Below are 25,169 nucleotides of genomic sequence, written 5' to 3' on the forward strand. Positions count from 1 at the left end.
ACAGAACTTACAGTGAAAAGTCAGCGCTGATACACCGAAAAATAAGCGGTGAAGCCGAAAATAAGCGGCAAAGAGATTGTGTATTCCACTATGGGGGTGTGAGTGTGTGTCTTCGGCATAAACATCATTTTGAATAACATAACATCATCACATCATTTGGTATAACATAGCATCATGCATCATATTGCATCAATGGCACAAGAAGGGGATACAATGTTGACCTTCGAAGAATGCTTCGAAAAAGTGAGATTGTGCTAAGGCACAAAATAAGTTTTGAAGAAATACAGCTTCATCAGCTCTGATGTGGAGGAAAAAATCTACTCTTGACGAAGCATGGAAAAAATCTATTCTTGATGAAGCAACAATGTTTTTGCCACGATTGGAAGATTTTTTACGAAGCATAAAAGCGCTTCTTTACGAAGCATGAAAAGAAGGGAAGGTGTTTTTTCGCCGAAGGCTCAAAAACGGTATGTACAAAAAAGTTTCATACATCGTAAAGAAATAAATTACAAAACCATTCATATATTACATTCAAAACCCATGAGCACCAAATATTACAAGCATAGTCCAGCAAATGTTACATTAATATTCTAGCAATGTTTTTACAATAGCTATTCTTCTTCTTTCAAAACTTTATCTGCAGCTTCGGTCAACAGTTGGGTAACGACTTCGTCTATAATAGTTTTGGCCATGTTAATAATCTCTGTTGATTCCTTTGCCTCTGGGTCGGCCAGTGACTCGAAGGGCTCTGGGGAGGAGATAGTTCAGCTGCGGTAGAAAACGTAAATCAGTTCGAAGTCACAAAAATAAGCAACAAAGTTAAAAACCATTAAGTAATACCTATTCGTCTCTCAAGCTCCACAGCCTTTTCAGCTGCTTTTATTGACTCTCGAGTGTCATGAATATCTTTTTCGTTTTTCTTTATTATTTCATGGGCCATTCCTCGGCCGCCATTTTCCCATATGTCAGTGAAAAATTTTCCACCTATTAAGCTTGCTTTGGGCGAGGGGTCCTTCGTATCATCAATACAGAGGGCAGCTTCGGCCTGAGCCAAGGTTTTAACATGCTCACAACCTGACTTCTCCAAAATAGTTGCAATTCCCCTCGCACCAGAGAAGGCACAGACGTCCCCACGGTCACTCAAAATTTCCTCAAAGGCTTCGGCCTCGCTGCTGATCCATTCAATTGGGCCTTCGGGATTGCCCCGTATGAAGTTATCTTCGCTTGAATATGCGCCAATGTTGGCGAAGCTAGCTTTTATCTTCTTCACGCATTCCACGGATTTTTCAAAACATCTTTCTTTTGATGAGCGAAGTTCTGCAACTGTTTTTTCCCAATAATTTTTCCAGTAATCACTGGCATCTCGGTCAGCTTCAGCAATAGCGCATTTCAATTTGGCTTCGGCCAGTTGCTTTTGGAGGTTTTCAATCTCGTTCCTTTGCATTTCAGATTGGGTCTTGTAGTTAGCTTCATCCCCCTTTACCTTGTCCACCAATGTAAGTAGAATTTTGTCTTTTTCCAAATCTTTGTTCCTCAGCTTAATAACCTCTGTTCGAAGGTTGTTGAGAGCAATAGTGCAACTCTCGTCTTCGGCATTCTTTTGCGCCCTTAAGGCGTTGCTAAGTATTAAACCCGATATGAAAAGAATGAACGAGTTAATATAAGAGCAAAAGAATAATTCAAAATTCATAAACTTCCAAATATACAATTTTTATACCTTCAGACTGTTATATGCGAGGCTATCTGCAAGATCGTCCTTCGTCATGGCGCAGAGGCCAGCTTCAAGCTTCGGGAACCCCATACTTCTGGTCATCTCCCGGCAGACAGATAATTCTTTGTTGTCTGGGAGGCAATATAAGAAGTCATCTTCGTCTGTGCCATTGAACACTAAGGCCCCTTTCGGGTACTTCAGTTCTCGGGCATAGTGTTTAGCTTCAAAAACCTCTTATTCAGATAATCTTTTTCCCGAAGCGTGTCGTATAATATAATCAAGAGCTTCGGAAGGCGCTTCGGGAGTAGGAGTGGCAGCTTTTTCAGGCAGAATTTGTTCTACAACTTCTTTTTCCGCTGTCTTTTCTCCGGTTTCCAAGGATTTCTCCTTGGCAGGCTCTGAATGCCCAGCTTCGGCGTCGGCCTGGCTCTTTGTAGCTTCAGCTTCGGTCAGCTTTGTCTCGGTTTCAATCTGCGCTTTTGAAGCCTTGGCAGTTTTCCCTGGAGTAGAGCTTGAAGCTTTTATTGTCTCCAGCACATCTAGTACACTGGCCATCATTTTTCTCTTGGGGTCGTTGTAAGACCTTTTTGTGCCTTCGGCACTGTCACTTCTACCGAAGGGCTTAGAACTTCTAATATTTTCGTCCCTTCGACTCTTGTCTCTTCAATGTTATCGGTCTTCGGCTCAGCTAATTTGGTTGAGGGTGCCTTCGACATTACAGCCGGCTCTTCAATCTTTTGCGAGGGAGGAGCAGGTTCTTTCGCTTCAGTAGCTGAAGAAGTCTCGCCGCCAAATTCGGGCACTATGGCCGGTTCAATGTAGCGCGGTCGGTGAGTAAGTACCTTCAACTTTTTCCTCTTCGGTGCGGGCTCGCTTGAAGTAGCCGAAGCAGCAGCCTTCCCAGAAGTTACGCCCTTTCTTTTCTGCCCCGCGGTGGGTAGCGGTAATCAGGGTACACAAATCCAATAGCATCAAAAACTCTATTTAGCCTTTTCTTTTTATGGCTCCCGAAGGCCGCTGATAGTGCGTTATCTTCAGACTTGGAGTATGCTCCAAGTAGTTCATCACTAGTGTTTTCAACACACTTCAGCCAGTCATCGTCTGGTTCGATAAATTGGTCTCCAAACCTGAAGGTATATTTCAATCAAACCAAACCACCTTCGCTAGGGTTAGTAATGGTTTCCTTCGGCATTTCCCAGCTGTCTATCAGTGGCCATATCCTGTAGGCCACGTGCTCTTGGACTAAGTCCCTTGTCCCAATAAAAGCGCATACTGTGCTGAAGGCCCTTTGGCATGCTTCGGCTGCCTCGTCAATCTCTACCTTCAGTTTTTGGAGCCCGAAGCGGGACCAGATTGGTCGCATAATGATTTCTTTAATATCTTCTCTTGCTTTTAAATCATTCTTCACGTAAAACCATTCTTCCATTCAGGCCCCGGGCCACCTCTTCTGAAAGGTTGGCACTGGGTAGCTTGAGCCAGAACGAGCAACGAAGCTGTAGCAACCAAAATTGTTATGGTACTGTTCTTTACCCCAGGGTTTCGTTTCATAGCACAGTTCATGCATACTGCAAAAGCATTTTGCACTTGGCTCCAGACCTTGACTTCTCACAGCCCAGACGAAGATCCCCATTCTGATAATTGCTTCGGGAGTGATTTGGTGAAGGAAAATCTGATATATCTTTAAAACCTCAACCACAAATCTGCTCAACGGGAACCGAAGCCCAGCTTTGAAGAAGCTTCGGTAGATCACAACTTCATTTTCTTCGGGGGCAGGAACAGCCCTGTCTGTGTCAGCCCTCACAATAGACATATCTCGAAAATACCTTCCTCTCATATTATCAAGATGGCTCTGTTTGATAGTCGATTTCCCGAAGACTGCATGACTTGGTCGCAGTGCCGATCTTTAGAATCTTCGCCTCCACTTTCTGCATCATAACTGTCGCTGTCATCAGTATCTTCATATAAGCCTTCTAGAATTTCTTTCGCCTCCACTTTATGTTGTTGTGTCTTTACCTCCATGGTTCTAGCTCGCGCCCTCCTCTTCGTTGTGCAACGTTTTCTTGGGACACAGGATGATGTTTGCAGTTGCAATATATTTAGAATAATTAAAATATGAGCCGAGATGTAAAAGGTTAATTTTTCAATGATAGGTTAGGTCATTACAGGTCGTTTGTTGGATGCTGCAGCTCGAGGACGAGCTGCTTGTCCAGGAGGGTGTAGTGTCAAGGCCTAAGGAGGCCCACGGAGGGGCTGCGGCAGCAGCAGCCATAGGCCCTCCAAGGGAGATTAGATAAGGATAGTTAGAGATAAGATTAGAAGATTAGTTGAGATTATTTAGGAGATTAGTTGAGATTATCTAAAAAGGTTATCAGTTAGTAGTTGTTTAGAGTTTTTAGGAGAGTTTTAATGAGATAAGAATCTCTAGCTAGATAGGGGCGGTCAGCTGGCTTATTTATGTAATGGATAAGAAATAATGTAGGCAAAAATTAGAAAGGAGAAACCCTCCTCTTGCTCGGTCGTGGGCAGAGGCCCCCTGCCGACGTTCCTGCCCATCGATACCCCTCTCCAATCCATAACACACCTAGGTCAAACTACTAGTTCATACTCTTCCTTTATAGTATGACCAAAGGAAAAACAAAGTCATATACTACTCTAAGTGTCTCTCAACTCTTATTGACACTTAGAAGTAGTTCATCTTTAATCTTGTCATCCATCCTTTAAAAACCTAAATGAAATCCATAATTAGAGGCATGAAAACTATTGATTGCCCAAACAATCATCATCAATGTGACCTAATTTTAATTGCCTCTGTAAAACATGTTAGTTACAATAATATGATATCACCATTAATCACTGAAATTACTAAGGGCTTAGATGCTTTCAAGGAGCTTAGCGCATGCGAGGAGCTCCAACAAGGACTAGAATAAAACTTGCACACTTCTTGATACCTAACAAAGTCATCGATAAAAGTTTACATCTCTCTCGCTATTTAGCTTTCGTATTTATATTATGTACCTAGGTTATATGGTTTACCTTACTAGATTAGTTGATAAGTTGATGTGTTAGTTTATAGGATTGAAACCTTTAGCATAACTCTTGCGATAAAGATGATCACTAGGTTGTATAACTTCTTTACGATAGAGATAGCAACAAAGTACTCAAAAACATAGTTGCACAATAGATAGTTTATTTATTATATAGATTTTGATTATAGTAAAATATATTTAATAATTAAAAAGCTTTTTTTTAAATTATCTAATTCACTTTTATTGTAGACGCCATGGTCTGTTTAGATACCTAATACAATTACAAATGTCTAATCTAGTTTTAATGTAATATCTACTCTAGTCTTAATAAGACAACATAATACAATTACTAATGGCTACTCTAATCCTATAGTCACTGATGAAGTGTAAAATCACTCATGCGCAAGTGCCTATTTCAAGAGGTGTATGTTGAAAGAGACACATGTTTCACAACAATTGTCAAGGTTATTTTATGTATGTATATACATATTTATTATCTAAATATATCACTATTGTTCCGTTACAAAGCACAGATAGAATATACACATATCACTATTATTCTGTTGCAAAGCACAAATAGTATTGAGTCGGTTCAAATCCATAGCAAGTCAAAAATCTAACCCAATACATTCCAATACACTACAATCCACATGGATCGGAAATAACCGAACAAAGTAGGTTGAAGGGAGCTAAATCCCTCCCTAGTCAAAATTAAATAAAAAGGGATTTAATCCACTTTAGGGCATGTTCGTTTATGTCTGATTTCACTAGGAATTGTTCCAGCCCATCAAATATTATATGAATTAGACAAACAATCCAGCTAGAAATCATTTAGGGTGCTCAATCCACTGTAACCGAACAAGGCCTAACGATGTGCTGTTTCAAGAGAGTAAGACCAAGCAAAATTTGAAGCTTTCATACACATTAAGTGCACACAATGTATTTCCCGTACGTGTTAATGTACATCCCCCCCCCCCCCCCCCCCCCCCCCCCCCCCGCACACACCCACACCGCAAAACAAGGCTCCACACAAAAATCAACTCAGCACATCGAAGGAGACAAACCACCAAAACTTCACAATGAGAGATGGTCACCAGTACCGGAAGAAGCACCTAGTGGCACATTTTGAGAAATCCATCTTCAGTTCCAACCACAAACAACCTTGACAAAGGAAGCACAGCAATAGTTGAAAGGACAGATAGGTTTTTATGTTTCACCCCTCTGTCAGCCGAATACAAGTTCTGAAGTGCAAGCTGCTGATGTCCAATCTGCTTAAAAATAAATGGAAATCTTTCATTGGAGCCAATTAGAGCTTACAAAAAAATTGCTAAATGGAAACTACTGCTGGAACTTGAAAGCAGTAAAAAATTTCAAGATTGGACAATGATGCCTGTTACGAAAAGGAAAGTCTTACTTCACTTTCTGGTCTCGACAGGGAAGTTAGTGCAATTTTGTTCCTTGAAATTGATACCACGTCCTGACCCCACACAGAGAAGTTGGAAATGCCGTCTGAATGACTTCTGAAAATGTTTGACTGTGTTGCCAGATTCCTACCACATATTCCCACCAAAAAAAGAACTTTTAAGAACATGCAAGCCAGAAGGCATACGACTATACGAGGAATTCATATCCAATCTTGAAGAGCAGTGTGTCAATGTGTGCCATTTAAGTACAGGATTCCATCAGATTAGTAACTAATGTTGCTACAGTACAAACTGGGAAGGTGTTCATCTAAAACAATTCCAAAAAAAGAAAGTAGTAGAAGACAATAGCCCCAGTATTTTTTACCTATGTCAAGCCCCGTATACATTAACAATATAAAAAACGATATACATTCAAATAGGTAAATAGACAGTTATTGCATCAACAAAATAATACCTTCTGAGGTCCCACACTCGAAGAGTCTTGTCAAGGGAACTCGACAAAATTAAGTGATCATCTGGTGCTGCCAGCTGTAAGCATAAATGAGAATAGAAAACAAAAAAAATCAGATCAGAAAATGTCAAAGTAATTGTTAGACTGTGTGTGGGGAGGGCACCACTGTTGAGCTGCTGGCCATTAGGGTTAGAGTCATGTGTCTATATATTGTGCCCATCTCCTATACAATACATAAAGCAATTCATATTCTTACTTGGTATCAGACTAGGGTTAGGGTTTTCCCTTCTACCCCCACAGCTGCCACCCCTTTCTCTGCCCAGGTCCAGCCGCCACCCTACACCAGCTGCCGCCCCCCGGGAGGCTCATCCTTCCCTCCCGAGGGCGGCCACACCCTAGCCGCTGCCCCACTGCCGCCGCTGGCCCACTGCCACGGCCGCCAAGCGTCCTCCCTCCCTCACTAGCCGCCGTCTGGAACCCCACCGCCGCCGCCTGATCTCGACGACGCCGGCGGCTCTGGCCCTGGGCACTCGCACCACCGCGGCCCTGTGCGCCGCCGCGCCTCTGCCCACGGCTGCCTCCCCAGGCTCTCTTCCTGGCCAACGCTGCTCTCTAGCCGCCGTGGCCCTGTGTTGGGCGCGGACGCCGTGCTGGGCGTGGACGCCGTGCTGGGCGCGCGCGCCGCCATGGCCATGGATCTGGCCGCCGGCTCCCTCTCCGTAGCGGCCTCAGCGACCCCTCACCGGCACGGGCGCTGCCGGTCGGCTCGCCGGTGTCGTGGCCTTCTCCACCGACCAACACAGCCCCCTCTCCTGTTCCCTGCCGTCGTGGCTCTGCAGGCCGTCATCTCGCGCACAGGCACAGCGCACCCCGCCACTGCAGGCGCGGGCGCACGCCCAGCCGCCGCCACCACCTCCATGGCGGGGTTTCCCCCACGGGTCTCCTTCCCGGCGCCGGCCTATCCACGGGCACGGGCGTCCCTGACAACGACGACGCGGTCGTCGGCGGTCTCCTCCATGGTGACCTCCAGCTCCGGCGGCAGACCCCTGTTGCGCACGCCACGTCCTCCGGTCCTCCCCCTACTGCGCACACCGGCACCTCCCCTGCCGGCGTGCTCTTCCTCGCGTGTTTTTTGTTCCGGTGCACCGGTTGCTAGTGACCCTCACTTCAGCCATCCTTGCAGCGTCTCTCTCTCTCCTTCAACCTTCTCCCGTTGGCAGCGTCAAACTCCCCTGCCAGGTCCGGCGCAGGCCCCTGCCAAGTCCGCCCGCCCTGCCGCGCACCTTCCTTCTTCGTCGCCTTCGTTGGAACCGTCGCTGCCACTTTCCCGGCCGAATCCACTGCTGTCGTGACCTTCCCGGATAGATACGTCCTCCCTTTGGCCGGATCACCGTCTTCATGGCTGGCTCCGTCGTTGTCGTGGCTTTCCCGACCGGATCTGCCGATACCCCTTCTTTTCTGTCGCGGGCGCAGCCACCTTGACCGACGCAGACGCGTGCGCTGTTGTCGGCCTCCCTGGCGAGGCTCCTCGACGACCGGTCACGGAACGAAGGAAGAAGGCCCTGAGGTTGCTGTTGTCCTTTTGTGTCGCCTTGTCGATCGTTGATGCTCGAACGTCAACCCCTCCCGAAGAACAGGCTACTGTTGTGTGTCTCCCAAGCACGGCCACCTCCAACTTCGGCTAACTCGGCATCCAGGGGCTATCGTCTTCTCGGAGTCCACGCCGGTCTCTACTCCAACCGCAACATTCGCACCCTCACGACGTTGCGACTACGGGGTATTTCAACCCATCGGCTCCTACCTTCGTCTTCTACTCCAGTCTCATCGTGTGTGGTGCCCCCGTTGCGACTGCGAGGGGATGTTAGACTGTGTGTGGGGAGCACCACTGTTGGGCTACCGGCCCATTAGGGTTAGGGTCCTGTGAGTCTATATATTGTACTCCATCTCCTATGCAATACATCAAGCAGTTCATACTCTTACTGTAAGCAAAGCTTTCTTGTATCATTCTGCGGCAGAGGGCTAGGAGTGCATTAGCATACCTTTGTAATGTGTCCATCATGTGCTCGCCAAACTGCAATGATGTTCCCACTGCGCTTATCAAGCAATCGACAATATCCAGAACTTAAACCTGCTGCTATCCAGGATGAAGCCATTAGGCTTCCTTTCCTGAGCTTGTTTGAGCCACACGAGCAAATAGCCGACACAAGTGATGAGAAAGATATTTCAGCCGTATCGCTCTTCCATAAATGTAGCTTCTGATCTTGAGATATGTCAATAAATCTGCAAGAATTCAACCAATGTGCAATGAAATAATTAGCAGACTAATTAAGGCTACTTATCATGAGCAAATACAGTAAAATAACGAGATTTTAAGAGAAAGAAGGGAATGTATCAGGTGCAACCATATCCATTGGTGTAACCGTGCAACCAAGACACATTGATGGAGGTGGGAGGACCTTTTTAAAAATATTCTTTTTAAAATAATCATCCTACCTACCTACCTCTCCCTAGATATTTTAAAAAAGGTCCTCCCACCTCCATCCTTGTGTTTTGGTTGCACGGTCGTACAAGTGGACATGGTTGCACCTGATACTTCCTAGAAAGGAATTATGCTCTTAGCTTCATATCACTATCCATCTAGAAGAACACTATAATCCTCCCAAACTCCTGCTCCCCGTGTTCCAAATTATAAGTCACTTTAGCTTTACTCTAAGTCAAACTTCTCTAACTTTGGTCGTAGATGTTAGTATATATTTAATATAAAGTTGGTTAAAGTTAAAGAAGTTTGACTTAGGACAAAGCCAAAGTGACTAATTATTTGGAATGGAGTATTGCATATCACTACCTAACCAGTCGAAGTAAATGTTCTCCCTATTTTGGTATGTCTTTGCCGGTGTATTTATTGGCATTGCATCCTGTCAGGTCGTGCTGGGTGCTGGTCATACATGTCTTTCCCAGTCAAAGAGTAGAGTTGATGGAAAGATATTTTTTCTCAACATATACTCAGAACATAATCAAACAAAAAAAACTGATGACACAAGATTAATACCTGATTGAACCATTTCCCATACCAGCAACAAGTATACCCTCAGATTCCATATAATGCATAGTCGTATACAAACTACCACGAAATGCATTTGACAATATTCCACCTGAGAGTGCGTCCTGATTAAGCATGTTTGCCTGCTCAATAGATGGGGTTTGGAGTGGAAAAGTTGTAGACGACTCAGCATGAGCTGCAATGAGCTTTCCAGACTGCCCATTCCATATATGGATAGTGCCATCACAAGAAGCCACTCTGCCAGTAATTGACAGGATACAGATGGAATTGACAACCTAGATAAATGAGTTTATTAAAAGAATGGACACCAAACTGGTTGCACTCAAAATATTTCATTACAAAATTACAAACAGTGGATGAGTATTTCAAACATAACCACATGAAAGAGAGATCAGGCAATCTAATACCATAAGATGTCAAGCTGCAGTACAAGTCAAAATCACTACCACAGAATATTAAACACACATTTTATACTGTTTGACTTTCTCTTAAATGAAGAAATATGTAATATATTAGAGCTGGAAATTTTATTGAATATATTCAAGCATGTTTGATGGCATCTTTTCCTAATCTTTAAATTCTCCATCACCTGGGTGTAATGGTTACAAACAAGTAGAAACAATTCAAGCCATGTAGATTGGGAACTCTTTAACTTCATATTTTATGTTTGTTATTTCAATTAGGCGATTACCAGTGTAAAATCAGATCATGTTAAATCTCTACTACTTATTAAGGCTGCAAGAATAGCATGTTATTCCTTGTTCTGCCACCATTCCATGTTCTGTCTTTCTCATTCCCCCCTCCCCGCACAGCCCATTCCCATTTTCATCCCCACCATTCTCTGTTCTGTCATTCTCATTCGTTGTTCTGTCTTTCCCATTCCCCCCTCCCCGCACAGCCTACTCTCATTCTCATTCCCCCGCATAGCCCACGTCTAGCTAAAATTAAAAAACACGCATGGCCCCAAGGGGATTCGAACCTGTAACCATTCAGGCAAATGTGAGCAGTAGCTACCGTTACACCACATGTGTTTTTATGTCTACATCTATGACAAAAAAAACATCTACTGCATCTCTCCCCAAGCTCACCTGCTATCCTTGCACAATACGTAGTAGTAGATAAGTATCACTAAGATTCTTGAATTATATTTTTGGATGGAGGGAGTAGTATTTAAAGAAGAGTCTTGCATGCAATTTCTTTTGTTTGAATAATGTTTTCAACATAAATTCCTTTTTTTCTTGCATATGTGGTATTTATTCTCCGTAATATTTTTTCAATGGATCTAACTTGTGAGTCATTTTCATAAACCAACACCAAGGATGAATCCATGTTTCTTACTTGGAAACCCTGAACAAACACCACTAGCAGGAGGCGCTCGCATTGGCGTCACTCATCGACGACGAGAAGAAGCTTGGCAACTGCCAGTTCGACATCTGGAAGCAGTCCTACATGGCCGCATGCGCCGCTGTGGACGACAAGCTCCGGCGCAGCCGCCGCTTGGATGCAGTCCAGAGCGGCTGCACCGTGTTGTCCATCGTCAAGCAGGGGGACCTCATGGTCGTCGCCAACGTCGGCAACGGCAACTCCCGGGTTGTTCTGGGCACCGCATCCGACGGCGGCGCCATCACGTCGTCCAGCCCATCGTCCACCTGAAGCCCAACTTGCCACGTAAGTCGCTACTGACCGGCCATGAATTCTTGTGCGCTGGGACGACGTCTCTTGCTAACGTTTTGTGAGTGTCCTCGAACATGATGTATGCAGAGGAGTAGCGCATTCGGTGGTGCAACGGCCAGGTATACTACCTCGCTGATGAGTCCGAGGTGCACTTCGTCTGGCAGCCCAGCCAAGAGTCATCGGGACTCACCATGTCGCGCGCGTTCGACGACTACTATATCAAGGACTGTGGCGTCATCTCGGTGTCGGAGGTGACGCAGAGGAGGACCGACAGCAATCACCAGTTCGTCATCCTCGCCACCGTCGGGGTAGCTTTTGTGCCGGCCTGCCTTTAATTCTCTTCGCAAACACACACACTTGCCTTTTTGTTTAAGCAAGCGCGTATGGTGGTGTGTGCCTGATGACTGTCGATGTACGAGGGAACTTCTTCCGGCAGGTGTGGGACGTGCTCTTCAACGATGAGACCATGCAAATCGTGACATATATTGAAGTATGCATGGTACTGATGGTTGCAATGTAGTGGTGAAACAGCTAGATTAAAATAACAAAATTTATGTATGGCTAGGATCACAAATGGATTATGAAACATTTTCTCATAACAGTATAACACACATTTTGTATATAAGTTATCGTGGTATTACATGTTCCCGTTGCAACGCACGGGCACTCACCTAGTCAGACAGAAGTATTAAACTAGACAAGGAAGTAACAACAAGGATAGTCTTTGACAACCAAAAGTGTTAAAGATATGTATATTGTATAGGCGTGTAAACCTTTGTACTCACATTACTTGTACACCAAGCCATACAGCTTGTACAATGAAAGGTCACCCCTCCATACGGTTTGATCTCAATTCATGTGGATTGGGCGGGATTGAGTGGGTTTAAATCTCAAACAAGTCAAAGTTCTTCATAATTTTTTTCCAATCTCATACAATCCATGTGAAATAGGAATAATCGAACAAGGCCTAATGGGTGTGCGGGGTGTTGCGAAGATTGATGTCGTTTGAGTCAAACGTTAATGGGACATGCGAGCATTTCGTCTGGACGACTGGTCCGTTGACGGCAACATGGTTTACACTTATGTAATATTCTCTCCACTGGCTTTTTGTGTCAAAGTCTGTGCTTGAGCCTCTGCTGATCAAGTTTATGATGCTGTGAACCAGAGGCTAAGGGTAGCCCCCTTCTTTTGGCAGCGGCAGGGGTAGTTGCCTTTGATGGTGGATCAGTTGCGAAGGGGTGGAGGTAATTGTAGCCTTTCTAGGTGTGCTGTCAGTTGTTGGTAGTTTGGCTGGTACTGTGGGTAGTGGTTGTATGCTTCTTGTTGATGTTGAAACTGTGGTTGGAAAGTGTGGACTACAGCCTTCACTGGTTGTTCTGGGTAGTCCTTTTTCCCTTTTTCTACATCCATCCTCTCTTTGACCTCTTTGTACGCGTGTTAGTCTTTGGTTGAGCGACTGCAGCTTTCGTGAAATATGCAGTAAGGCTTGTATTCATGAGGTGGACCTCGTCCACGCCCCCTTCCCCTGGGGGCCCTGCCACCTCTTGCCAGCTGGAAACTTTGGTCATAGATGCGATGGGTGTCTTCGGGTTGTTGTTGCTATTGTTGCTCTTGAATATTGTGGATTCGGGTCTGCGGTAAAGGCTGTTGCGTTCGCACCCAAGTTTTGGAGCTTCCCGGGTGCAAAGGGTCCTTTGGCTTGCGTTGTGCTTCGACTTTGCAATAGTGGAGGTCTTCGGGCCGTGCGTACTTTACAAACAGCTAATATAACTCCTAGAGGGTTGTCGGTGGGTTCCTAGTGCAGTGACTGTATAAATGGCTGGTGCGCAGGCCGTTGGTGGCATAATGAATGGCGATTCCATCCTCTACTGACGGCAATTGAGACTTGAGCGACATGAACTTATTGTAGTAATAACGGAGGCTTTCCTCTCTAGCTGTCGGCATAGTGATAGTTTAGCGAGGGCGTCGGTCTGTGGTCTATACCCTTGAATGTTGAGGAGGAATTTCTCCCAAAGGGCAGCCCATGAGTCAATCATCAGCGTAGGCAACCTAGTTTACCAAGTTAGAGCGGGGCCCTCCAGGGCGATGATAAAGGACTTTGCCATTGTGTTGTCGTCTCCGCCAGATGAAGCCACTGCGACTTGGTAATTCATGATAATCTGCGAAGGGTCGGCCTTCCCATTGTATTTTGGCCAGTTTCCGACCCTGTAGTTGCTTGGCCAAGGCGTCGCCTGCAGCCTGGCGGAGAGCGGGCACCTATTGTCGATGAAATTGAAAGCCTAAAAGACATCATTTTGCAGAGGTTGCCTGACTTCGTCAAAGCTGCTCAGCCTTACATGGCCTTGTGAAGGGTGAGTGGGGTCATGTGCCTGTAGTTGCGAAATTTCTTGCTCGAGGGCCAGGAGATGCTCTTTTTCTTGCTGGATGAGGAGGCGGACTCTGGCTTCGGCCTCGCTACGCTGCTGCTTGGCGGCGATAGCATCTCTTTGCTTCTGGAGATTGGCATTGTGCATGCGAAGGCTTTTGAGTAAGAGTTGCTCCTCGATGTTGATGCCGAGGTCTCGGCTGTCCTGGAGGTCTGTGTTGTCGTCTTCTAGAGGCATTCCGAATGGGTGATGCGAGTGGCATGCCGTGGCGTCAAAGCCTGGGGGAGCCGGGTAGATTCCTCGTCAAGTCTGGCCAGATTTTGGCTAGGTAGGGCAGACTTTTTGGGTTCAGCGGACGGTCTTGTGAGTCCTCTGAGCTGGTGGTGTGGACTTCGCACTCTTGCTCAGTGGAGACTGTCTTTTGTTTTTGCTTTGCGGTGTGGCCTTCGCCTAGTGGGTCGGCAGTGGCCTCCGGGTTAGGTGGTGGGGAATGGTCAGAGGCGAGGGCGACCTTGCCTTTTTTGGCGGCAAGAACAACCCTGGCGTCTTCGTCGTTTGGTGGTGGGCTAGGGCGGGTGTTTTTCTTGGGAGGCATCGTGGGTGTTGTCTTCGTCGCACGAACGTTGGGCACCAAATGTTGGGCACAGATACGCGTGGATGCGCTGTCAGGTGGACCCAAACACTCAGAAAGCAGGTGAGATTTTAGGTGCGCGACAAGACAAATGGTAGGGAATTGTAACTTCTCGTTATGTGTGTCCCATCCCTCTACAGGATAGGGGTATTCATAGGCCTATCCGGGGGTAGGTGGTCCAAAGTACGACCCTGCTACGGATACTAACCACAGCCGGGGGATATCCAGTGTAACGGAGTAATTACAGCGTTGTCTGTACAATAAACGGCGCACACCAAATAGTGCACCCGCATACTACGCTGACTTGTGGGCCCCAGGTGACGTCTTCTGGTGGACCGGTGGCGTACAAGGCTGACTTGTAGTCTTTGTCCCGAGACTCTTCGCATCATCGCTCCCTTTGTTGCGCCTTGCCGGATGATGATCCTCCGTCGGCATAGCGGCGAAGGCCTCAGCTTCTGCTGACCCCTTGTGGTCCGCTGGATCGGAGGCCCCCTCTCTAGTGGACTCTTCGCCGAAGAAAGTTGTCTTAGTCAAAGGCCCCTTCGCCAGTAGGCCTCATCAATCGTCAGTCACTGAGTCGAGGGCCCCTTCGCCTGTATGCCTGTGTAGGGTTAGCATGACAAAAAGTATGGTCTTCGCTCTGCAATCGAGGCTCTGTTCGGTCTCCTCCCAACAGGTGGTTCACCAGGAAGAACCGAAATGGAAGAAGCCTGAGTCCATCATCACAGCTGCCAGTAAAAAGTTCCCGAGAGCTCAAGTTACCCCCTTAGACCACCTGGATTTAATGGTGGTCCACACAAAGAATTTGGTATTTGGAACATATCATGTTTCAAACAAATTTCCAACTGCTATTTTGCAAAGTAAAAAAAAAATCTATAGATATCAAACAAAATCATTCATCATAAAAGCAAGGAGAAAATAACCTTATCAAAACTCACAGTAAAACAACTGACCTCTTCATGCCCATAATAACCAGATGTGCAATTCATGTTTGGCAATTCCCACCTCTGGATACTTCCTTTAAAACCAGGACCAACTCCTCCAGTAAAAACTGTGCACTCATCATCATGGACTGCTAATGAACGCAGAGCACCAGGGTGAGCACGGGCTGAGTAAAGGATAGAAGCTTTAATCTTCCAGGGAAGTTCATCCCTCAAACCACCACCACGACCAAGAAATTCTGGAACACCCCAACTACTATCAGGGGTGGGGAACCAAAACCATGGTTGATTACCAGAACTTGAAGTAGACAAATTGTCACTAGATGTCTCATTCTCAAGGTTAGAAGCTGCAGTGTTCCGACCATTTTTTTTAGTGGTTTCTGATTGTGGCATGGACCAACCTACCCCATTGAAAAGCAGTTTGGTTGGAACAAACTCTGATGACATATAGTTACCAGGCTGGAGCCTTTGACCTTTCATATTTTCAGCATTCTTAGAACAATCACCAGAAGGCTCCCACTAAACAAAAGCACAGATGAAAATAAGGTAAAAAGACAGGATAACGGTACTATCTTAACAATTGATACCATAAAAGAGAAAAATATAGAGTTGAGTACCTTCCAATTGTACAACCTTTGAAGTGCTTGCTCCAAAAGAAACCATGTTGAGCAAGACTCTCGGAGCTTCTCTATCCCAACAAGTGATGCCAAGAAAGGATATAGCAGCAACCTACAATTATTTACTTTATTAAAAATATATGTATATAAAACCAATCATAACAAAACAAAGAAAAACTATTGACTTACAAAAGGTCAATTCTGGATTCCACTTTAATTGGCTTGTTTTTATTTTCATCAGAACTTTTAAATCCTTTTATAGGATGGTTAAGACCAGATGAATCATGAGAAAAGGCCAGTTCAGCAAAAAGCTCCTTGAGTTGTGGCAAAACATATATAGAAGTGTTTTCTGGTCCAATTCGTTGACAAAGGTCAATGAGTGCTGTAGCAGCCACCTAATCAACAAAGCAGTTTTGATAGTGAAAAAGTTTCAGTTGTACAAGTAAAAATAATAGTAAATAGTAAAAAAAAGGTAATTTCAATTACTTGAATCACACGAAGATCCAAAGGAATCTGCATAAGAACTTTTACATAAAGACAGGCTTGGTCCTGCAGATGCAGTAGAAACACAATGAGATAGTTAATACATAAATTAGAAGAGGGACGTTGGCACTAAAGAATTTCAATTGACTAATATCCAAATTTTGACATTAAGTTTTTAAGGTCAACGTCAAAATTCACAAGTCACGGAACACTTAAGCATTTCAATTAATGTGTTCAATAACATCACAGATGATATTGCCAACAACTACTAAAATGATGCATCTGCATGACCAAGATCAGATATACATTGATAATATGATATTTTGTTCAAAATTTATTGGAATTATGTAATGAATTGAATTGAATTGTGCACCTAATTCCAGATTTATTTCTATAACACACAAAAGAAGAAATACTATCAATTGATCAAAAAGTTAAGTAAAACCTTGTTGGAATCTGGTACTTTTTGAATTTAGCTTAAGTTAGTGCTACCTGAAATCGATTTCAACTTAGTTTAAAGAATATGGTTTCCAGTTTCGTTCAGATGCAATCCAATATCAGCTATATATTTTCACCCCTTCTAATGATTGTTCGCTGAGCTGTGTTGTACCAGTAAAGTACCTGAAGAAGCTCCTTAATAACAGTTTTGACAGGAAGAACCAACACAAGACCTTCCAAGGCAGATAAGCTATCAATCAGCGCGAAAGAATTCCAACTATGCTGTGGCTCGGGCTTACTCATCTTAGACGAATCGATACAAGAGAATATGACATTCAAAAGCAACGGAAGAATTTGCTTTACAACAAAATTTTCTCCAAGAAGTCCCCCTATAATTACAAGGTTAAGTAGTGATCACTTCGCAAATAATTTCAACATAATGAGAAAGCATTAGGTGGTTACCAATCCTAACCAAGGTATTGATTCCATCAGCACATAATCCTTTGCCAAAACAGTGAATTAGTGGTAAAATCGTCTGGATAAAGTGGAGACATCCATCAGTGATGCATAGTATTATGATGGTATACACTAAAACTTTCCACTTAGACTTGCCTGATGAATGGTAATTGGTATTCCTAGTTCCTCACTTGAGACGATCAGAACAGTAGATGCAGCAGAGGCGATGATCTTGTTAGGTGAACTGTATAAGTTTGAGATCACCAAAGGATGTATCTTTTCAATATAAGTTTTTTTCCCCAATTTCTTCCACAAATCCCGAATAAAAGAGTCTTGAAGGAAGGCAACCTTCAGATGTGAATATTCTGGTGCCTGTAGCAACCACCATCAGACAAAACTCATCAGAAAGAAGAAACTGTATGTCCCATAATCCAAAACTTTGACAAAAATAAAAAAACACATGTGAATATCTTTCCTACTGATATATCTTAACTGGCCTGTAAGATTTTCTGAATGATGTGCAGAACAAGGTCCTTAGTTGCTTGGATAGTCAAACTCCCTAGAAATTCTTTAAGCAGAGACAAGGCTGATTCGGTATCAACATCTGACAAAGATGATGAAAGAAGAGACAGGCAATAAGGTGCACACATTTCAGCAGCAAATTCTCCCATAGCTTTGAGTGCCCCTTCACTTGCAAGCTTAGCAGCATACTTGATTCGCTCTCTAGATGTAGACAAAACTTGAAGTGGAGCAAGAAACATATATGCAGATCGAACTGATGGAGGAAAGTATGATGACTCCAAAAGGTGCTTTGCTGATGGCCTCCTGCAAGAGATCACCAAATCAGTATCAATAACAGTTATGTCTTGGAATTCCATCAAAACATCATCAAAGTGGTGGGATTTGATCATATGAACTATAAACATCAGACTTCGTTGCTGAAGTTACCTTTTCCATTCCCTCTGTATGCATGACTCAACAAGAAGTGTGACATGAGAAGGCAGGCCTTGAAGTGCTCCGGGCATTATCCCAATTTCTTTGTATGCAGATAGCAAGGCATTGTCAAAAAGTGGTTTTTGCACATAGATTTCTGCCAGAATGCACCCAATAGAAAATACATCATTTGCATGGCATTCGTTTTGTGAATTAGACTTTTTATTCCAGAGCAGCAGTTCTTGATAACCCATATGAGAATTATCATCAGACTCAAAGCATTCTAGAAAGGAACCAAGATCAAAGTTAGGTGCTGCTGGCAATGCATTGTCATGCTGCAATATCTGATCTGCATTTTGTTTCTTGGGATATTTGTTTGAAGAGAAACAAGTTGAAGGATCACCATCAGCATAATCATAGACTGGATTCAACTGGTATTCAAGCTCTGCAAACAGAGTTGCTTTCTCAAATTCCTCCAGACGGCCAATTTCTGAAACCATATTTGGAGATCCACAGCCATTTAACACTGCATCAGTTGTTGCACCGCTTCGTTTGCCACAGCATCTAGCACAAGAGTCCAAATTATTGTGGTAGACTGCATGAGGTGTGCTAACAAGGCGCTTAGGATGAGGCCTTGTAAAAAGCTGATGCCGGCCAATCGATTTTGGCCTAGATGGATCATTAGAGGGCAACATGACATTTTTTGCTTCAACAGATGCCTCTCCAGAAAGTTTATAGCCAAATGTTATGTCAATCCAGTGATGCAGTTGTTGTGAGACTCGGTCGCTCTCCAATGCATCCCTGTGAAGATAAATGAAATCTGCTGCAGATGTTGCCCAGGAAGGTAATGCCAAATCACTCATTTCAGAATGAAGAGAGGTGAAAATCTGAGGATCACTATAAAATTCAGGAATGCATTCATCTGGAGTCCATTGATAAAGCCTTTGCATACTAGACGGGTATTCATTCGGCTCATAGACGGAACGCACAGCTGATCTCAAGATGGTCTTAGGTAACCTCCTTGCTTTGTAACTGCAGACAGCTAGCTCTGAGAGACACTCATCAGAAACATGATGTGGAACTTCAGATGATGAATACGTAAAATCCAACTGCTCATCACCTTTTGCCAACCGCCATTTACTTTTGGTCAGGTCCCTCCAACCATTATCAGAACTTTCATCAGGTATCCCTGTAAAATCTATTACCCAAGGCATCACAGTGTGAAAACCTGGATCGCCCCATCTTCTACCAGCTAACTTGTTTAAGACAAGAAGGTACTCATAATTGCTCAGTTCACCTTTCCACCATTGCTTAAAGTGAGAATGCCAATCTAACGACGATTGCAGTTTGAAACCACTATAAATGGCTTTTGAGGAACAGTCCTCCATAAAACAACATGAATTAGGTGAACATTTATGATTGGCAACACCCCAACTGTGCTTTACAGGGCAGGTATCACTTATGCTCAGGTAAGGCCATAAGGAATCTGACATCAAGATCTTTGATGGCCTTAGGTTGCCATGATGAACTCCTAAATCATGAAGGTATGCCACAGCAGATATTATCTGGTAGACAAGAAATCTAATATGCCAATCTGAGCAGAATGCCTCTGGACTGTAGTGCATAATGTTTTCCAAGGTGTATGGGGCCTTTGGTTGTAACATGTAGCAACAATCGGATGTTTCTAGTATACCTAACACTGGTAAGATGTTGGGATGCCTCACACAGCCAGAAGAATGCAAGTCATCAAATGCTGAAAATCCAACGAAGCTGAGGAAATCTAAACCAGCAGATCCACTAATTTTGTTTTCAAATAGCAGATTTAACGAATTAATCACATACTCTTCACTTGATGAGGTCAGATAACCTGTAATAAGCTCTCTAACCTCTGAAGTGTGGCCTATGCTAAGATAGCAAGCAGGAGCTAATTTGGTAATCGTGCTTATGGCCAATGGTTGCTTACAAGGACCAGAGGAACTTTTGCAACCTTCAATGCATTCTATACAAGATGAGGAATCTGACTGCTCAGTATATTCATTATCACCATTGTATAAGGTTTGCTCTGCCTGGGGATCTTTATGAATGCAATTCTCCAAGGAACTGTTGTCACTGTATGGAACGAAAATGTGGAGAAATCCATACATGTTGACACATCAATTTTGGAGCCTTTGAAGATAATATAATCCTCAAGTAAGAGAGTTACCATTGTTGGCTATTAAAAGGCACTTTGCCACCACATAAGCCCACTAAAACAAAACTGGAGATATGCTGCCTGCAACATATACAACACCACTTCTGTGTAAGAGTTAGTGCAAAGATGTAGGCAAAGGAAGCCACATTAAATTGGAGAACGGGTAGATTCAAAAGAAGCACTGACTGCAACTAACAGTGATAAATACGAAGTGCATAGTGGCACAAATGGTTTACCAGTTTTCACTAAGGTTTTCTTTACGCATGAGTAATTGTTATATGAAAACTGAGAAATTATGTACATGTGACTAATTTGGCTGTTTTCTATGAATCAGAATTTCTGGCATACATTTGGTGACTATCAAACTGGGATGGCCCTACATGGCTGTAATTGTATTCCAAGGTCCAACTAAACAAGAGTTTGAAGCAGCATTGACAGGACAACTTGTAAATTGAACAGCTACAGTTCAGTTGGTGGTTTACAATTATATGGTTTGAAGCATAGAGCTCACTGTAGCTGAAGTTGCACTGAAGCACATTTCTGCTACTTGCCTGACTCAACAGTAGGAGTACGTCGTGACATTATAACAGTTAATCATCAGACATGGGTACATTTGAGCGGAACAATTTTGTCATAACGGCATCTACCCATTGCAATAGTATCTAGGTATCTCATGTAAATCAAGAATGTAAAGTCATACCTCCCAATACTTCCCTCGTCTCCATCAGATGCAATCTGCAGTGAAGAGGAAACCAGGATTAAGACAAAGGTACAACCAATAGCTCTCGTAAAGAAAGCAAGGGTTTATGCAGAGGAATGGAAGCTCAATAAACTCTGCTTCCAATCGCGTTTGAACGGACGAGAAAGCTAGGAGCCTAGGAACAATTTTGAGAGCACATGCCGACCAGAGCGCCCAGAGATAAAGAGGTGGGAGTCGACGCGGACCTGAACGACGGCGGAGGCGGCGAAGGGGAGCGGTGAGTCGGAGAGGCCGTAGACGAAGGAGAGGCCGGAGCCGGCGAGGTCACGTAGGACAAGGCGTCTCAGGCAGTCCGGACACGCCGCAGAGCCCCCCTCCGGCGAGCAGCCCATCGCCGGTGCCCGGTGGCCAGACTGGATCGGAGGAGCCGGCGCCAACCCGTGCAACTGCAACGAAACAAAGAGTCTTTTTCCGAGCTATTAAAAAATTTGAGGGATCAGTTTCAGTACCATTTGATCGGAACTTTTTAATTCTTGCACTCTATACCACTTCTATACCTTAGAGGAGTTAGAGCTGCCAGTGTTTAAACTGTCTTAGAAAAAGTTTAAATACTGTCCGTTAGATCTATTATTTTTTCAGCGTTTTTAACAATTTTAAATAGAAAACTCAAAACTAGAACTAGAAAGTTGTAAATGTCGTCGCAATCTATAGTTTTTATATAAGAAATATTTTTATTTGACTACGTAAAAATATATATGATTTTTCTAAGGTGGTAAACGTATAAAAAAATTCTACATAGTCAAAATAAAGATATTTTTATAAAATTATAGATCACGATAAATCTAGAACCTTTTAATTTTATGTTTTTATTTAAAATTATTAAAAACACTCAGTAATGCACATTCATATATGATGGTATTTTGGTTTTTTTTTTTGTCGTAGTTCAACCCTAATATGGGTGGGCATTCGGGGTTTTTTAAACATCTGTTTGGATTTTTTTAAAAAAAACTTTAATTTTATAGGCATTAAAAACCGATCGGTTTACTAGAAAATAAAAAAGGCGAGAAGTTTGATTTCGTTTTTTACTTTGATTTTTTTTGGTAAAAATGAACATCAAACTTGGTTAGAAAACAACACATACAGCAAACATAATTTTTAAAAACATTGTATAAGTATAAGGATTTAGATATATGAAAGTAATCTAGAGGAGGGTGAATAGGCTACATGTGAAATTTATCACCAAAAACTTCGAGATATAGTCAAATTCTAAGTTGCGCTGGTGCAACCCAGTTCAGCTGGTATAAATCATGGCTGCTTAGATTAGATTAATAACAAACGCATAACACGGAGTATAATGAGAGTTTCTAATGAAATTGTTTGCGACATTTCCGATCCTGTTTTGTAAATAAACCCTGTTGTGATTTTTTTGAAATAAAGGGAAAGTTGGCTTACTATTTTCCGTTTTGGCGGACGATGTTTGTTCGTGTTGGAATCTACCTCTTGAGCCCTTTCTCGCATGAGTTCGATTATGGAGTCTGCCCGGGGATTATAGTTTGTGCCTTCTTGATGTCTCTGCCTCCATGCGTAAGACCGTGGATCCTCATGTCCTCACCGGGGTGTGGTAACAGCTTTAGTCACTGGTATATCTGGAGAGTTTGCCTGCTGCAGCTTAGGGCCCATTCATGAGCGATTTCAACGCTGCTGTGAACATCACATTGGGGGTTGGCATGAAGGGAATAACTACGCATTTGTAATCCCACGATTCGCTTGTGTTCATAACTTTGCGCGCGACTAGGCTATGACGCGTATGGGTTCTGAGCCCCCTGACCCTGCCTCTCTGAGATCTCTAAGGGTCAGGGGTGCTATTCGTGCAACTTTTGTCCGTCCACCATACCCGTGTGGGGCGAGCCCCAAGCCACTACTCGATGTAGAGGACTGTCTCAGGGGCTTGCCTTGTCTTTTTTGTATTACTCTCCCCACGCATCCCCTTCGCGAGTATAAGGGGAGGTGAGCCGTACCACACTTTCCTCGATGGGCTAGCAATGGCGCTCGGTGAGTTACAAGCGGGTAATCCAAGTGAGGCCCTGGCTCCTTTAGCAGTGTCGATCCCGTTCGACTGGGACCGATGGCTCGCTGCCTCTCTTCGTGATAAATCATGAGTCAGACCTTCCCAAGACTCAAACACGAGCTGGTGACGCCCTTAACGCTTCGTGCGTCAGGGTACTGGTCGCTAGTGTGCCCGTCTCTAGCTGTCCCTTACTATATTTTTTGCTGGAGTGGTCGTGAGCCCTTCGCAGACTGGCCTTCGAACTCCAGAATTCAATGTTGTTTTGCCATGAGTTTTTTTCTCTTTGGCCCCTATGAAAGGAATTCCGAACGAGTTTGGGTCCTTTCCAAAAAGCAATCCCTAGCCGTTTCGGGACAGGTTTAGGATCTTACCGGAAAGTGTCCCTTGTCGTTCATCTAGTTCGTTAAGTTGAGGTATTATTCAAAGGGCGGTCTAGTCGGTTCTGGCTCCCTCGAATTTTGCAGAATCTTACATCAATCGGACAGATGACAAAGAAGAAAGAGGTATCAGCGTTGCCTTGCTTAGGCATAAAAGTTTACTGGAAGGACAAGATTTGTTTAGCGAGAGAGGAGGCTAGTAGTTTTGCACTGCTCTGCCTATTACTCCCCCTGGTACCCGAGCTCTCAATTGAGGTCGAGGGCAGGTAGGTTTGGGGAACGTTGGAGTCTTGATATGAGTAGAACCATTGTAGTTGCTAGATGTTTCATGCATTCGCGAGCATCCTCCCCTTCTTGTCATTCAACTTGTAGGTGCCCAGTCAAAGTACCTCTCCGATCACGAACGGTCCATCCCATGGTGGGGATAGTTTTTGTTGATCTTTGTTGGTCTAGACCTGTCGTAAGTCTAAGTCTCCTACTTGCAGGGTTCTTTTTCGAACGCGGTGGCCATGATACCTTCGTAGCGCCTGCTAGCACCTTACTGATCGTAAAAGCACCACATCACGGGCTTCATCGAGTTGGTCCATCGCGTCCTCTAAGCTTGACTCGTTTTGTTTAGTTGCGTACCGTTTTACCCTTGGGGCGCTATTATCAAGGTCGGTGGGGAGCACCGCTTCATCTCCATAAACCATAAAGTAGGGTGTATACCTAGTTGAGCGATTCGGGGTTGTTCTTAAGCTCTAGAGGACAGTTGTGAGCGCCTCCGGCCATCGTTGCCCAAGCTGCTTGAGGCGCGTGAAAATCTGAGATTTGAGGCCTTGTATGATCATTCTATTAACTCGTTCGACTTGTCCGTTTGTGAGGGGGTGAGCCACAACAGCCCAATCTACACAGATGTGGTATTCGTCGCAGAACTCTAGGAACCTGTTTTCGGTGAACTGTGTACCATTGTCCATTATGATCAAGTTGGATACTCCAAAATGGTGAATGATGTCAGTGATAAATTTTACGACTTGTTCGCAGGTGATCTTTATGAGGGTCCACGCTCCGATCCACATAGAGAATTTGTCGATCGTGGCCAAGATGTGAGTGTAGCCCCGAGTGCCCTTTTGAGGGGTCCGACTAGATCAAGTCTCGAGACGACAAACTGCCAGGTGACAAGGATGGTTTGGAGTGCCTGCACAGGCAGATGGGTTTGCCACATGTAGTACTGACATCCTTCACAGGTTCTTACCACCTGATGTGCATCTGACACTGCGGTGGGCCAATAGAAACCTTGTCGAAAGGCATTCCCCATGAGGCTTCTCGGGGAAGCATGGTGCCCATAGTTCCCGCCATGAATATCTTCTAGGGGCTGCTTTCACTGCTCGATTTTGATGCACAGCTGCCTTATTCCGTTGTGGCCCTTTTGTAGAGGTCTACCTCGATCACAATGAAGGACTAGGTCCGCCGATGAAGCCTTTGTGGTTTTGTTTTGTCGCGGGATAGCAAACCATTAGTCCAAAAGTCACAATATGGTGTTCTCCAGTTGGCCACATGGTTAGTTGTGGGGTCAGTTTCCTCCATGATAGCAACCGGTTTCGGGGTCGGTGGGCCCACACCCGTGAGTTGCCTACCCATC

General features: G+C 44.3%; 1 protein-coding gene across 4 annotated transcripts; it reads right to left on the reverse strand.

Moving 5' to 3' along the window:
* Nucleotides 1-428: 428 nt before the first annotated feature.
* LOC103650138 (protein GFS12) lies at nt 429-21,671 on the reverse strand. Of its 4 annotated transcripts, none has more exons than XM_020550219.2 (18): nt 21,349-21,671; nt 21,104-21,138; nt 20,416-20,484; nt 18,228-20,321; nt 17,777-18,104; nt 17,436-17,651; nt 17,286-17,358; nt 17,007-17,212; nt 16,389-16,451; nt 16,092-16,297; nt 15,903-16,014; nt 15,298-15,804; nt 9,662-9,948; nt 8,652-8,892; nt 6,616-6,689; nt 6,152-6,287; nt 5,838-6,005; nt 429-768 (listed from the first exon to the last, which is right to left on the reverse strand). In XM_020550219.2, exons 1-17 carry the CDS (start codon nt 21,493-21,495, stop codon nt 5,850-5,852), a joined length of 4,950 nt encoding a protein of 1,649 aa, XP_020405808.1. In that variant the 5' UTR covers nt 21,496-21,671; the 3' UTR covers nt 429-768; nt 5,838-5,849. The 4 variants fall into 4 exon arrangements, with proteins under 4 accessions (XP_020405808.1, XP_008674007.1, XP_008674005.1 ...); XM_008675785.4 differs by having other exon boundaries at nt 434-768; nt 5,838-6,008; nt 21,349-21,550; XM_008675783.3 differs by lacking the exon at nt 429-768 and having other exon boundaries at nt 5,299-6,008; nt 21,349-21,659.
* Between the last annotated feature and the right edge of the window lie 3,498 nt (nt 21,672-25,169).

This window comes from Zea mays, chromosome 3, assembly GCF_902167145.1.
Source record: "Zea mays cultivar B73 chromosome 3, Zm-B73-REFERENCE-NAM-5.0, whole genome shotgun sequence".
Taxonomy (NCBI): domain Eukaryota; kingdom Viridiplantae; phylum Streptophyta; class Magnoliopsida; order Poales; family Poaceae; genus Zea; species Zea mays.